Genomic DNA, 15,861 nt, shown 5'->3' on the forward strand with positions numbered 1-15,861 from the left:
ACAATTTCTCGTGATACCCTTTGGCAGTTTGTGAACAATACTGTTCATAAGCTCTTAGGCGGTTTAGAGTTGCAAGAGAAGAACAAAGCCCATGTGTAATAATAGGCCCTTTCTGTTGTAGAAGTTACAAAATCTACGACATTTCTTTTAGTAATTGCCCATAACAAGACACGAGTTATCTTTTTGAGTTGCAGTAGTTCCTTCAGTTTTCAGTGCCCGCTTGAGTGTGTCACCGTCTCGCTGTTGAGTCAAGGCTGATGTGTTTAGATATGTGGCCCATGTATAGTCCCATTGAACTGATGCGTTGGAAAGGATTACTTGTAGGATTATAATAGCTGGTGCTGTAAAATAAGGAAGCGTTTTTAACTGAAATAGTCTTGACTGAGATAACCCTTTCTAGGGAGACAGAAACATGAAAATATAACTCTTTAACAGTTTAGCACTATAGAAAACAAAAAAACCCCACCTTAAGAATAATGTTCTGTGAGGAGGAAGGAGATGTTAGCATCAAGTAGCAGTGAAAAGTTCCAATTTCAGCAATGAGAACCAAGTTTTTAAATTCTTGCTCTCTCTGTGTAACACCCATACTCTATAGGCAATTCCACTTTAAGATAATGGGAGTTGTTTTGCAAACTTCTGTTAACTCTGGATTAAGGCTTTTGAGTATAAAGATAGCAAAAATGTGCCCCAATGCTACTTTTCAGCTTTTGTTTTTCAGACTAGTTTTGTTTTTATCCTCTGTAGTTATTATAGAACTCAAATTTATATCAATTGCATCAGTCATTATTTTGTGTTTGTCAGTTCATAGAGTAAAATATTTTAAATTCAAACTCTGTTCAATGCTAAGGTATTTTTATTGCATTTTTCTTGTCAAAAGAGATGTTAATTCATAAACATTACACTGACTGCGTGTTCCCCCTTTATACACTATTGGAAATCAGGAGTTAACTCTATTGAAGTTACTGCACTCACATCAGGCGTAAATGTTCTAAGTGAGTAGAAAAGACAAGCCACAGAATCCTTCCTGGAGCAGGGTAATGAATATTCAGAAGGCACAACCGATTAATATGCTTCTAACCTAATGTGCTGTCCTGTAAGAACTTGAAAAACAATTGGTCTGAAATGACACTGTTTGACACCCACACTGTCTCTGGGCACCTGACAGTTTTATTCTTATAAAGGTGAGGGCTCAGTGGATAAAGCTCTGGCCTTTGATCTTCAGATCCACAGTTTAAGAGACAAGGCTGCAAGTTTGGTCATTTGAGCTTGGTCCCGAGTGAACAGTGCACATCACAAAATGGTTATACATAATTTGTTACTATTGGCAGTGTCTGTTCAGGAAAGGCCAAGGACTGAGCTAGCATGAAGAATGAATTAGCTCTTACCTTTTACATTTTATTTCCTCCCTCTTTACTGTTGTAATTTTATTATCCTGTCTCTAAAACATTCAGGGAAGAAATTATCATTCATTATAAGTACTAATACTTCCTGAAGATGAACTAAAATGGTTAATTTTTTTTTTAATGTAGGTACCCCAATCACTGATCATCCCCACCTATCCATGGGTGTTTAATATCCACTCATAGCATCTCTGCCAAGAAGTCAGATATTTCTGAGTAGTTTCCCAAGCTTGTACCATAAAAAAAATCCCATTTAAATTCAAGAGGAAAGAGCGAGCTCTCCTAGCTCTCAGGCAGGCTAGCAGCCTACATTTAAATAGCATTAGTATATTAAGCATTTCATGCTGCAGTGTTCTGTTTTTATAAAAATATTTTCCAAAGGATGCTCAGTTTGCATGAAATCCTTCTTACAGTACTTGTGACAGGTATGTTTGAGCAGCCAGCCCTCCACGTTGGAAGCCAGATGTATCAGTCTATTCACAGGTACTCACTGTAGGAAAATCATTCAGCTGTTGTGCCTCATGGGGCACTATACACACAACCTCAGCTCACTTGCAAGGAATCTCAGTTAATGTTGCTTAATGTTTCTGTCAAAAAGAAGGACAAAGTAAGGTAAACTGAAAGCAGCCAGTAACTGAGCTGTTTGTGATTCTGGAAGACGTTGTACCTGAACAAAGAAAAATGCTTATGTCTAGAAGATTAGTTCCACTAGGTCTGAATTCCAAAACTGAGCTTGAAGTGATTTGCACATACAATCAAAAATCTTCAGTTCTCTTAGAATTTGAGTCCAGCTCTTGCCCTTCGGGATTACTTATCCTGGGAATACTCAGTATCATGGTGATGTAAAAAGAAGGCAAGTACTGGAAGCCAACATCCTCCAGAACCTGCCTGGTGCACACTCTGCCAAAACCATCTAGAGGCCATGTTTACAACTTTAGTAGATTTTCCAGTTTTCCTCATATCCTTTTCAATCACCCTTTCTTTTTCTCTGGGAAGGGGTGCTTGTCTCCCTGGAGAGGGCAAGTACAATCAAAGCCAAAACTAAGATGGCAATGATCTTCATGCCCAGAAAAGGGTAGCTCCGTATGATTAGGGAGCGATGGGAAGAGGATGGGAAGGTGCTATCTGCTGATACCATAACCTGTCTCCTGTAGGAAACAGATGGCTATGTACAATTTCAGATTTATTTCTTCCCATACACTCTTCTCCTAAGTCTCATTCTAGCACTAGTTGTAAGTGAAAGTGCTTCCAACAGAAATCAGTAATTTCTCCCTTTGCCACACTTCCCAGAAAACAAGATCTTGACATCCTATTTTTTAAAGATAGTGAGTGAAAGAACTTAAAAATAGAACAAATGTAATAATTTTAGGCATGTTCTGTGGCAGTATTGCAAAATATTTTTCCTGAGGACTGCTTATTGTAAAATCATGTCAGTGTGTTTGCTAAGTGGATAACTGTGCGAAAGAAATGAGAAGGAATTTTACACTGAAAGATCATCTGTCATTAGAAAGAGCTTAAGACACAAAAGGCTGTAAAGTTTGAGTGCTGTTTTGTGATTGATCCTATGCAAGCTCAGTTTTTAAAGGCATATACATGTAGGCACGGCAATATTCCTCCGAGCTTCTTCTAAATAGCTTGTTTCTAGCCGTGTCATTCATACTAAGCATATGTTATTATAGCGTAGTGGCATCTCTGCACCTACCATGCATTACAGCATTTAGCATCTCCACATCTAGCATTAGTCATTTAAAAATCCAATAGCTAGAAGGTCCTTAAACTGTCTTTTTCAGCATCTGAATTACATAATCACTATCTGTGTGGATTTTTTTCTAGACAACAAACTTCTTGCTCAACTCCTGTGGGTAGGATTAATGGCAGAGTTTAAAGGACAAGCTGTGTGATCTATCAAAAGTGTACATGCTGAGATCTTAGAAAAACATGACCACATTTTGTGTATTACTGTCAATTGGGGTGGCAAAAGGTTGGATTGCTGCAGGGTCAGAAAACTGATAAGAGTGGGTTATATATTGAATGCTGGCTTTGTGCGTGATGTGGTATGCATGTTTAAAAAAAGATCTACATTACAGGGAAATTGCAATGTAGTGCAAATATCAGCTAAATAGCTCACACACAGAGCCACATTCACACACACTTGCATAGAGTGGAACTCCAGTGACATTCCTGAAATTGTTACTGGGATAAATTTAGTTGATGAGTAGTAGTCCATCTGGTGTTTATACAAGTTAGATGTGATGTATGGTCTTGCTGAGGTAATTTTTGAAACTATTATATCAGAAGAAGTACATGCTAAATAAGAGATAAGTGCGTAAGAAGGGGGAGGTTAGGAATGGCATAAGAAGTCGTGAAGATAAAATACTGTACATTTCTCAACAGCAACCCTTCCTGTTGATTAAGAAGTGGCACTGATGGTATCCTTGCTTTAATGAGACTTCAAGATGAGTGATGTACACACCAATTCTTTTGTTTTTCAGCTCTTAGGCAAGCGAATAGTATAATGGTAAAGTTCTTTCATTAACTTGCACAGTTTATTCAATATTCAGTGCTTTTGTTTAGTATCTAATATATACTGTTAATTTGGGAATTGTGTCTGTCCTGCAACGGACATGATGAAAACTGTGTATCTTCCCCCATCTATTGTGTTCTTTGCTTCCAGTTTTTCGATTGCAACAATCTTTTAATAAAATCTTTATATTTTAGTTTTTTCTTATTAAATCACTCTTTTCTACTCATTTCTGACTACCTTTACTAATCTGATGAACATGGTTCTGTTCCCTCTTCTTTATTCTTTCCTGTATATGATGCTATGACTGTTCATTAAACCTTAACCTCGTTGTTGGTCTCATTGAAGACTGCTTTGTTCAACATACTGCCACTTTTCAAGTTCTTAGTCATTGTTTCAACCTATAAGTTTGCTACAGTAAATTGTTTAATAAATCTATCAGACCTTATGTCTGTAGGGGAAGATTCACATGTAAGCACAATGCAGCAGACATAAGAAACAATGAAAAGCCATGAATTGTTGCATTGTTTAGTTGCACATATGTATTTTTTGGAAAAGTTAATGAATTCTCTTTTTAGCAATTTCCTTAACAAAGGAAATTTCCTTATATTTTTTATCTCTATCTGTTAAGAAGGGCTTCTGTCTTCTGATACATTGTAGGTAACTTCTGGTGTTACAAATTCAAAGATGCTAAATGGTATAATTACAAGGATTTTTCTCAATTCAGTGAGAAAAGGAAGGAATTTTGAGCTGATTTTTTTTACAAAGCTAATCTTTTCCATTATGACAATGACAGTAGATGAAATTTTAATTTTAAAGATGTAAATAGTATCACACATTTAAATAAGTGTTTTAAGTCTCTGAAAACTTCTGACAAGCATAAATAATTTTAGCCTGAAAATAACTCTGTGAATTAAGGAAATACTGTGTGTGTGTTCACACGCAGTTATGGACACATGGAAGAATAAAATCACCTTCAGAGGATATTCTTCAGACTAATCTCTTTAATTCCCATTTATAGAGTGGTTGTAGAAACAGGTTGGTTTTCAGAGATTCCTAGAATTTATACAGGATCCCATACTGACCCCAGCACTTCTTAAAGAAAAAAGGATAACATTTCCCATTCCTATTTTTAAAACAAAGTAATCAAGCAAGTTAAAATGTATTTTTCTGCTTCTTTTGGAATCAGAAGTCAAATGAGAAGTCAGTAAGAGAACTTTGAATGCTCTGTCTTTGTTTTGTGCCTTCATCATAAGAGTTCTGCTTCCTGTGCCATCGGTCCCTCATTCAAGTTATTATCCCTGATCTAGTCAAGTCATCGAGAACCTGTGTCAGAATTATGTTTGACAGAGTAAGACTTGGTCAGGGAGACAATCAACGAAAGGTGGATGTGTTTTTGAGCTGCCTCTGCATTTGCTGGGCTGCCTGTGTTTTGGATGTTGTGCCACAATGATCCGTGCATTGAACTAAGAGTTTGTTTTTCTTTTGTCTTGTTGCCTAAATACCCAGGCAGTTGGTACCTGTTTGGAAACTCAATTACAGTTTTGTTTCCTGCAATTGAACTTAGTGCCTGTGCAGGTTTAGAGGTTGATTTTATGGTCGGTGGCCAAGATACTGGACTTGAATGTTTCCTTAACACCTCATTGTATAGTCCATAAAGTTGCAGCCTGGTATACTTATAAAAGTGCATTTAAAACATGATTGCACTATTATTTTGATATCAAGCAAACATTTCACAGATGAAAAGGACTGACCCAAGCTTTACAATCTGAAGACAGAATAACAATAATTAATGCTTTTATTACTCTGTTTAAACAGAATATATATTAAGCAGAAGACAGGTAATTAATCCCACTTGAAAGAATATATGCTACTCATCACTCATTTATGTATTCTTCAGTCTCTGCATAAAAGCAGTATCTCAAACAATGCTAAAATACCTTAGCTACAGTAACAGGCTAGGTCCTTCAGTTCTTATTTAGATGAAATTCTGGAGACTATACCTTTACAAGGATTACAGGATCAGGCCTGAGGAGTAGCATTAGCTCAGTGAGAACTGAACCTCCATTTATAAAGTTGGGTGACATTTTCCCCATTGTCAGCCATGGTAAGGAAATTTTATCTCAAATTGAAATGCTAAACCATCCTATGGTATTTTTCCCATATCTGAATGAAGTTTGCACTATATTTCTTAAGCTTTAATACAAAAATATTTCATATTAGTTTAAAACCCACAGATTATTCCTAGTAGAATACATTCTAAGGTGGCTTAAATATTTTGATGTTTCAAGTTTGAGACATAGTTTTATTATACTTGTTGCTAGAACAGTATTTACAGAATTTTTATAAATGGCTCTTTCCCCAATACATTTCATATTAAAGATATTATCCTTTTATTTTCACAACATATTCTACTTATCGAGAAATTTTACATTCCTTTTCTTTTACGGACATGGTTACGGCATCATATAAACATATTTTTTCCTTGTGAATCATTAATGTTTTAAGGTATTTCTTTTATAAGGTATTTCTTTTACCTCCTAGAGAAACTATATCTGGGGATTAACAAGATTGTTCACTGGAATTCATGTGGAAGCATAACTGCAGTAGCTGAGGAATGATCATGTTTCCTTTTAGTTCGCAGCAAGAGTAATTGAATGTTGAATATCTTACTAAACGCTGGACTGTGACAGTGTGTTAACACTCCGACTATCTCCTAACAGCAGGGCAATTATTTGCTGAGTGGGATTTTTATAAATCCCCTGGCAGTAGTATGTCCTGATAATTATGATGAAGTGCACTGGTCAGTGTTGATTCAGCAATCCCATCTCTAGCAAATATTTCATTCACAGCTCTCCTTCATGCTTTTACTTTTATGGCTTTTAAAGATCTCTTACCTCTCCTCTCAGCTTGCTTAGTTTTTTTACAAATTACAATGGAGTAAAAAAAAGGATTTTCAAGCTAAGTCTCTATTTTGTTGAAGTCTTTTCCTTCTCATTTAACTCCTCATTAAAAGACCAGAGTGAAAATGTAGGACTTTATTTAGGTTCTTACTGTGACAATCACTGGCAAAAGCTTCCTCCCTCAAAACTATTTTTCTCAAGATTAAATGACTGTTAAATGAAACGTATTCATGATATATGTTGATTATTTCAGTCTTTTGGAGTTGATATGGAAAAGTAATTAAAATAGAACATACCTTTATTATTGTTTAGTTAAATTACAGTAAAAGATATTTTAAAGATCTGAGGATATATTTTCTATCAACTTCATGCTTACATTTAATCTTCAGCTCGACTTCTTCAATTTTTAATTTTGCATGTGTGTAATTATTTGCAGTGCAGTAGCTACACTGTATCTATTAGGACATATTTTGTTTGTAATTTTACATGTAGACTTTAAAAGCTCAGTCAAGAAATAAGAATAAGAAATTAATTCATAAATAGCAATTGCAGCATCTAAAATGGTTCACATTTTATTACAGCACTTGGGATCACTGATCTTTTCTGTGGAAGTATCCAGCATAATCAACACAGCCTTGTCTTTCCCTTTGTACCTGCACCTTTTTCTTCCCTTTCTTCCTTCTTTCCTTCTTTCTATTTCTTTTGCTGCTGCCTTCCTTCATAGTTTAGCTTTCAAGGCAAGCTCCTTAATAATTTCTTTGTTGTATTCTGGGAAAAAACAGTTAAGTCTTTCTCTCCATATGGAAATGATAAACAGGAAAAAACAAAAATAGATATTCTACAGCATAGAGTAGATTTAGGATTAGAGGTGGAAGCAATACACAAATACATAAAACCCCCAAATCTTTTCTTTGCTAATGTTCATTAAATTAATATTTGTTTTCTTATGATTTTTTTTCTTTCTTTATATGCGACCATTAATTATAAAGATAAGAAAATGATTGGTAGGAAACTAAATGATAGAGTGTTAGAAATGCAAAATGATTCAAAATATTAATGTAATGCTAAGGATGACTGGGTAACAAATGGTACATTTGCCAGTACGCTTGACCTGACACAATTAATATTCCAGGTCATGCTTGGGTTTCCATGATGGAGGGTCTGAGGCAGAGAATTCTAGGGGAAAAATATATCCATTGTATAACTCATTTCTCTCTCTCTCTCTCTTTTTTTTTTTTTTTTTTTTATTTTCCCTGACGAGTCAGAACCACAGTCTTAAAAAAAAAAAAAAAATAATCTGTGCTTTCACACCTCATTTGCCGTATTCACCACTGGGCCACCATTCACCAGAAGGGCCTGATGGAGGGAGGTCAGTAAGAAGCTATTAGCAGAGTCCCCTCCTGAGATTTCTTTGGTCTTATTGAGGTGGAAGTTAGCATGACAGTACTGCAAATAACTCAGTTGTAGGTTTTTTAACAGTTAGCACAGATTTCCCCACAGTGTTTGTCACTTTAGGAAATTGTTCCTGGAAATGAAGTCCCAGAAAGCTGGCTTTGACAGCATCCCTTCTTAGTTGTGAAGAATATGGGTACAGAAAAAAGTCATTCTCCCTGCAGACAAGAGGTGCTTTTTGTAATATATGATAATATTTTGGAGGGAACATATTTTCTTACAGGCTAAAAGTGGAGGAAATATTGAAATCAAGAGTATGAGGTAATATCTCAAGACAGATACTTTTCTACCATTGAAAAAGCAGTATTAACTACAATGGTCTGTAGTTGAGAGAATATTGTCATGAAGTAGGGAAAGGATGAAATAATGCTTTTAACACATTGTACTGGTCTCAAGAAGATATGCAAATTTATGAAGCACCAAAGGCTCTGATCCTCCAGATTCTTAGATTTCTGCAGACTGCCAGCTCCCTGCAGAGGACAGAGTGAATAGGGCATTCATTCTGCGCACAGCACATGTGCAAGATATTACAAAAATAAGCCTCTGATTCACAGAGATATTTAAAAATGAATGGAACCGATTTTGCTGGAGATTGATCTGAACTGGAAAGTAGAATCAAACTCATCTTCTCGTTTTTCCTACCAAACTTTGCCAGTTTTAAATCTAGGCCTGAAAACTTACCACAAACCTTAGGGAATTTAGTATTAATTATTAGTATTAATTTTATCTGTCTAGATACTAACTCTGCTGATTGTTCTGCTGTCTGTCTGGTTGAATACTTGAACATATGTAATTAAAATGTAAAGTAATTAACAAAGATTGCTTGAAAAATTGTTATTTAAAAATGCACTTCATAATAAATTTTGACCCTGATCTTACAAAAAGTTTCAATTGTAGAAAAAGCATCAACTTTTAAAATGTCCAGCTGGCCTCACTAAAATTCCAAATCCAGTTTCATAGTTAGTACACTATCTATATGTGTATCTATATCTGATAGTATGTGGAAAAAAAAACCAACAAAAGGTGGCTCTTTGTTAAGACATTTTTAAATGTTATTCTCAAATTATGTCTTAACAAATGTTAAGACATAATTTAAAAGACACCGAATCAGTTCCCACATCTATTATGGCTAATTTGTGTTTCATTAAAAGTGCTAAAAGCCAATCCTATTTGTGCACCTTGAGATATTCAGTAGCATTTCAGTGTTTGAACCCTTTTTCTACAGCCAAACATTTAAAGAAAGAAAGATCAAGTAGAATATATGTAGTATCTCAATATAGATTGCAAAATGCAGAAAGCCATTGTATTTGTGGAGCCATTTATACTTGCTCCAAGTATGACTAACAGAAACAATGCCATTTCTTAGAGGCCAGACAGCACATCAGTTTAAAGTTATTCCTGCCTGTATTTCTTTAGACAAAAAAATGTTTAAATTATTTAAGACCATGTGTTTTTCCACTTTAGGGAAACAAAAAACAAACCCTGTGCTATTGGCATTGAAATAATCTTTTTTTGTTATTGTTGTTGTTGTTAAAATTTTCTACCCAATTTGCTCTTTGTCCTTTTCTTAAAATTTATTATATTTTTTAAAGAGAAGGCTTAACAAGGGTGATAAATTTTGAGCAAATGCAGGATGTGCTACAGATCAACAAATCCATACCCATCAACTTCAGAGTTTTATGCCATAGTGGTTTATTGCGGATCATCCTGATCCTCAGTGATGCACATGGAGATGTTTTTCTTCTGGAAAACGTTTACATTTTCAGTGATCTTGCAGGTGTCTCTGAAATATGTGTTTCACAGACATCCCATGAGAGAGCAGTATCCCTCCCACCAGCTGGGGACCCTGCTGACTCATGGCATGGCTAGAATGCAGTGTGCACATTAGGTGGGATACAGCAGCCGAATGTGGGTGGCATAGCAATGGGTGGAAGGATGAAGTAGCAATACAGCGAGTAGTTCAGTGACATGTGAAAAAAAGGTAGTCACAGGCAATCACTTTTCTATTTTACTGTCATCAGTGGAGTGAAGGCAAAAATTAATTGATCAGTATGTAGGCAGATCCAATGGCCATGGTAGGACTAATGAGTGAAGAGCCATAATGACCATGGCATAGAGATGGTTTGTATGATCTAATTTGATTTAATTTGTGTGGAAGACCTTGACTGTGGCATTTTATATTTGAGAATAACTTGTGTAACAAGTGTATAAGTGTAACTGCCATCAGTAATTGTGGAACAGTGCAATAGTGCCCGAGACAACACATGGAACTTGTGTTTCTGTAACACTTCCAAGTCACCGACTTGTAAGCAAAAATGTACTGGACTGAGAAGACAATTGCAATAGGACAATGTATGAAATGCTACAAAAATAGTAACAACATTAGGAGAATTCGTAACTTTATGAGATGTTTAGGTGAGTAAGAGCCAGACTTGTAGAACCAAACTGTTAAGATGCAGCTGGATTTTGCAGATTGTGCAGATGTACCTGCAGTTTCCCCTTCAGTCCAGTGATTCTCCTTGCCTGCTATTTGAAGCATGGATCCCTGCCCTTTTACTTTGGCATCCCAAAGAGCCGAAGGAGCTACCAGTGGTTGTCTGGCATACATATGTTTCTACTGCTCATCCGTTCGTGTCCTCTTTCCCATTACACATTTAGACTGATAGTGTAGTGAAATAGTTTATAGGGTTGGCGCTAAGAGGGGAACATGTAACAGTGGCCCAAAATAAATTGTTATTAGGGCCAGATCACGTACAGAGTTGAAGAATACAGCCCATAACATGTTGACTAGCCCAACAATATTTTGAATAATCTACCATCTCTGCATATTTTTGTCCATTAAACAATAAGTATTATATGACCCTTATTTAACTGTTTTGACACAAGAAATTGGAACTTCCCAGTAGAATATGTTAATGAAAAATGCATTAGAGCTAATTGGGGAGTGTTCAGTCCTCTCAGCCCCAAGAGATTAATACTTTATGAGGAGGCTGATGCTCCACTTTGTTTTCTCATGATCCTCAGCAGTGTTCTAAAGGAGAAATGCAAGATTTTAAAAACTTACTCTTTTCCTTACCTTTCCCCACATCACAAAGCTAATTTCTTTTCCTACTATTTTTATTCAATACTTCTTAGCACTTAAAGTTACCATAAAAGGAAAGGGCAGTATATTGTAACCGAACATATTACTTTAAAAGTCTTAAGAATACTCTGAGTATACTGTGGTAAAAAATATAATTATCCTTAAAGCAATTCAGTATCTTTAAATTAATTTTTTCCAGGTGTATTTTAAGCATGTATCATCTGTTTTATAGGAGATTTAGTGGCTCTGTGCAATATGGTACAGGAATTCTCATGTTTAACAATTCATAATTAATTCAGTAAACTCACATATGTCTATTTGTTTATGTGCAACTGATAAAATCCCTACATTTATAAGAATGAATTGGGAACAGTGTCACATAATTTTGATTTGCCAGATATTCACAGATTGTTAATTACATAGATTGCTAGTTCAGAATTTGAAATGTGTGCTTTATATTAGTAATTGTTATATTAGATTACCCTAGTGATGCAATTAATGATGTATCCTGAAAAAATGAAATATAAAATTCAATGAATAATGAATCTTTTGGTTTAATTCACAATTCAGAACTTCTTTTCTAAATTTTTGCTTTTCACAAGTTTTATACTATTAAAACTAAATAAATTTGAATTGTTAAAGGACTTTAATGTGAACATTTTGTTGGAAAAAAGCAATTTACTGTTTTTTGGTATTCCATAAATTTTCTTGTATTTCCCCTTAAATAATCACTCAGTTTTACTTTTAAAAATGCTGCAGGTGCCACTGTCTTACTCCACATTGTAAGTCAACTAGCACAGAGTTTAAAGGGACAAGAGTTATGTTCCCTTGCATAAGCGTTTATTTTACTCTCTAAATATATGTTTGGAAATAATACGTAATATATTTTTGTTCCTATTGTGTATAGGAATATAAATTGGAATTTCAATTAAACTTTAAATTTAAAACCAACTATAATAGTTTGCCTTTAAAACTAGGTGCAAATTTGTACACAAATATTTTTTTAAGGGAAAACTGGCGTGTTTCTTTGACTCCTGCTATGGAAGGTGGAATACTGAATGTGACTGAAAAAATCATGGGTTTGAGGTACAGGAAACTCTTCCTTCCATAAAATTGAAGTTATCCCCACATGAAAGGCTGACACCCAGATTATACATTGCATTATCCTATTTAAACCCTTTTGTAACTGTAATGCAATGTCCAGAGATGCATTTAAAGTATAGATTTATCCCATGCCAGGTAGAAACTTTGTGCAGAACTGTATATTATGTAGGGGGTTTTAGATTAGTTTGATTTATAGATGCAAGAATAAGTTCTGAATAAGTTGAAGCCAAAGATAACATCACCTTCTGTTCAGATTGCAGGCATCTACAATTCACCGTTCAGAAAATCCCCGGATCCAATGGAACTGCTGCTACGGAAATCGAAGCCCTTGAGCCACAGACGGCAGCAAACAAAAAGTCCCTTTGCCTGTGAGCTCCATGACTGGCCAACTTGTAAAAGGCCTCCGAGCTTCTCTACAGCACAGCCTCTGCCGTGTATTGGCAGGCAGAAACCTCAGGTAACATTTTTCAGTGTCTCTGAGGCAGCTTTTGTTCATATCTTTAGCCACAGCTTATTATAGAATATCTCAAGTTGGATCACCAAGTCAAAAAATCCCTTTTGTGGGTTTGTTTCTTTTATATAGGTCTAGCACTTGCATTCAGAATATAAGGTCTTTGAAACACGTTTGTCTTAATGAAGAAGAAACTTAGGTGGTATGTAAAAACAGGGTAATATGATCTTTTATACTTTACTTTTGCCCTTTGGGGAAAAAAATGTCATTTCCAATATTTCAAATGGAAGACCTGATACAAATGAATGCCAGTATCATGATTCATTAAAGGTAGAAGTAATAATTTCCAATTTTAAATCAGTAAAAAAGTAGGAGAAATGAAAGGTAATAGGACAAATTAGCCAGTTGTGATAACTTTTTCCTCTTTTTGCAGTTGTTTTCCATATGAAGACCAGGAGACATCTTCTCAGTATAGAACAGTTCCTGCTCTTTTGTGTCCACTAGCTGTGTGTCAACTTTCATTACAAAAATTTCTACAGTTTGTTCTGCATCACAGCCAAGTTGCCCAGCTCCCATTCTTAACTGTCATAGTCTCAATTTTAATTTCAGCTGATGGCAACATATGTTGCAGATAGCTTTTTTCTCTTCTATAAAGTAATGGATATCTCTGAGATAATGCATCAGAGAGAACATCCCACAAGACGGCAAAATAGCTTTTGACACCTTATTGTCAAAACCTGCTGAGAATATGCCCAATATGCACAGCAGACAGACTTTTGAGACCTTTGTGTTTCTCGCTTGATGACAATACAATGACATGTAGCTTTTGCCAGTAAATGCCTGATACAGTTACTTTTGATATAATATTCTGTTTTACCCTCTATTCTGAAGAATTTTTCAGTTTCCCAATCTACTGAACCTTCTACTTACCTCACACATACGCTTTCAGTGCTGGTTTGACTGTGAATGACCACGGTGTCTACAGAACTTCTTACGCTGTTTTTTTTATTTTTTTACTCCGTCCTAAATTTTCTCATCCATATTTTGCTTAGAAAGACAATACTTCTAAATGGGTCCTTCTCAGTAACTTTTATGGAAGCTATCGTTTAGCTGCAGAAATTAAACAGCAATGACAAGCAATAAGCAATGTATAATATATTTTTATTGGTATTTTACTCCTCTGAATTGATATGGTTATTTTCACTATATTATTACAGCCCTTGGTAGAGGTGATCTGAACACAATCTTAAGTTTGAACTACTGCTGGGTTCAAACTATGTGTACCACACTATCTGCCACATTTTGCCTGTGGCTTATTAATTGCATCCACATTGTTCTTCAGCGGGGATGGCTGTGGGCGTACTGTCTAACTCCCACACAAGAGGCTTTTCTCACCTTTATGTCACAACTGACTTGTCTGTAGCAGGATGAGTCTCTACCAGTGGTGGGACATGAAGGCAAAGGCAATTGCATTAGAGAACAAGAAGATGCACAACACCTCTGGAGAAGTGGAGGTGAGCCACACAGAGATCTACACTGCTTGTAACAGTAAGGATCAACTTCAGGGCAGTTCTCCACCTTCATCCTTGCCTCCTTATGTTCTCCCTACCTTGACTGCTTGAGCTTCCTCATTGAATGAATTAATTGACTCACATTAGAATCGAGGCAAAGTGTGAGCCATCAGTTGGGGTGGTCAGGGAGTTTGGAGATGAGATAAATATGACATTATAGCTTTACCTTGTGGCACCAAAGGGGCTATGGCAGTCCTTCAGTGGGTTGTGACTGAATGCACTGTCTCTCAGGATGGAGGGGAAGATTTTGCCTAGAGGACATAGTACAGGAATCATGCTCTTAAATAAAGAGGGAACTCAGGTTTTCCAGTTGAGTTGCATTTACAAAACTGCTTTGCTGTATAGTAAGTATCTTACAAGCTTCTGTTTGGATTTGGAATATTTTATAGACCTTTCTAAGTTCAGACGCACGCACAGCAGTGGTGCACAGATAGCCTTTTAGAACAAACCAGAAGAGTTCTGTTTATTTTCTGCACCTCAAAGAGGGAATTTACTATATAATACTTTAATCCTTTCAGCACCCTGGGATGTACGCTGTGGGGTAAATTTTCAAAGCACAGCGCGTGGATTTAGCTGCGCGACTCTTATTGATGTTAATGGGAGTCACACGGCTAAATCCCTGCACAACACTTTGACAATTTAGGGTTGTATGTCTAAGAAAAGGACACTGGTCTGAGCTGATGAAACAGCTGGAAATGAAAACCCATCAGAACACATCATCCTGCAAGTTGTCTGGTGTGACAATAAGGAATTTAATTACTAGATATACTTGTGTCCTACTTGTCTGTGGTAACACTTTTTGGCACCAAGCTTCTTTTCCTAGTACCTAGAGTCACTGTGAGTCACTTGTTACTTCACTGTTCTTTCAGGTATCTAAAGTTTGTATTGCCCATAGAGTTAGATATTTTATATGAACATGTCAATTACATATGTTCGAAGGAACAGAAATTAACCATCTTTCAGCTTCTCTTAGGAAAATGGGTATTTAGCATTTTATAGGTAAGCACTGTGTGTGTAAGATAGAGCATTTAAAAGAAAAGTTTTAATGATACTTATGCATCAGTTAGATCTATCATTTTTATTACTGAGTTAACTAGAATTACAGTTTGATGGTAACACAGATAATGCTAAAATTAGTCATCTATTCATTAAAAGGCATTAATAACAGAAAGGACATTGCCATTTTTAGGGGATTTTTTGCATGCTGTTAGCTGTTCTGGAATGGGGGCAGTGAAGATTGTGTAATTTCATGTAGATCATAATCTCTATCATGAGTTTCTGATTTTATGCTAAAGTAGTAAGAATGCTGATCTACTAACCTTTATTTGGGAGTCCAATCAGTAGTGAGAAGATTTATGCTACCCAGTACAAATCCCA

At 35.8% G+C, this 15,861-nt stretch overlaps 1 protein-coding gene across 4 annotated transcripts in view; it reads left to right on the forward strand.

The window, feature by feature from the left end:
* The window catches only part of SPATA17 (spermatogenesis associated 17), a 90,168-nt gene that overhangs the window by 41,525 nt on the left and 32,782 nt on the right, over positions 1 to 15,861 (forward strand). For all 4 annotated transcript variants that reach the window (XM_040611894.1, XM_040611896.1, XM_040611897.1 and 1 more), the window contains one exon: positions 12,716 to 12,919. In XM_040611894.1, the coding sequence (XP_040467828.1) occupies positions 12,716 to 12,919 (204 nt within the window). The remainder of the gene's footprint in view (positions 1 to 12,715; positions 12,920 to 15,861) is intronic.

Source organism: Falco naumanni, chromosome 12, assembly GCF_017639655.2.
Source record: "Falco naumanni isolate bFalNau1 chromosome 12, bFalNau1.pat, whole genome shotgun sequence".
Classification (NCBI taxonomy): Eukaryota; Metazoa; Chordata; class Aves; order Falconiformes; family Falconidae; genus Falco; species Falco naumanni.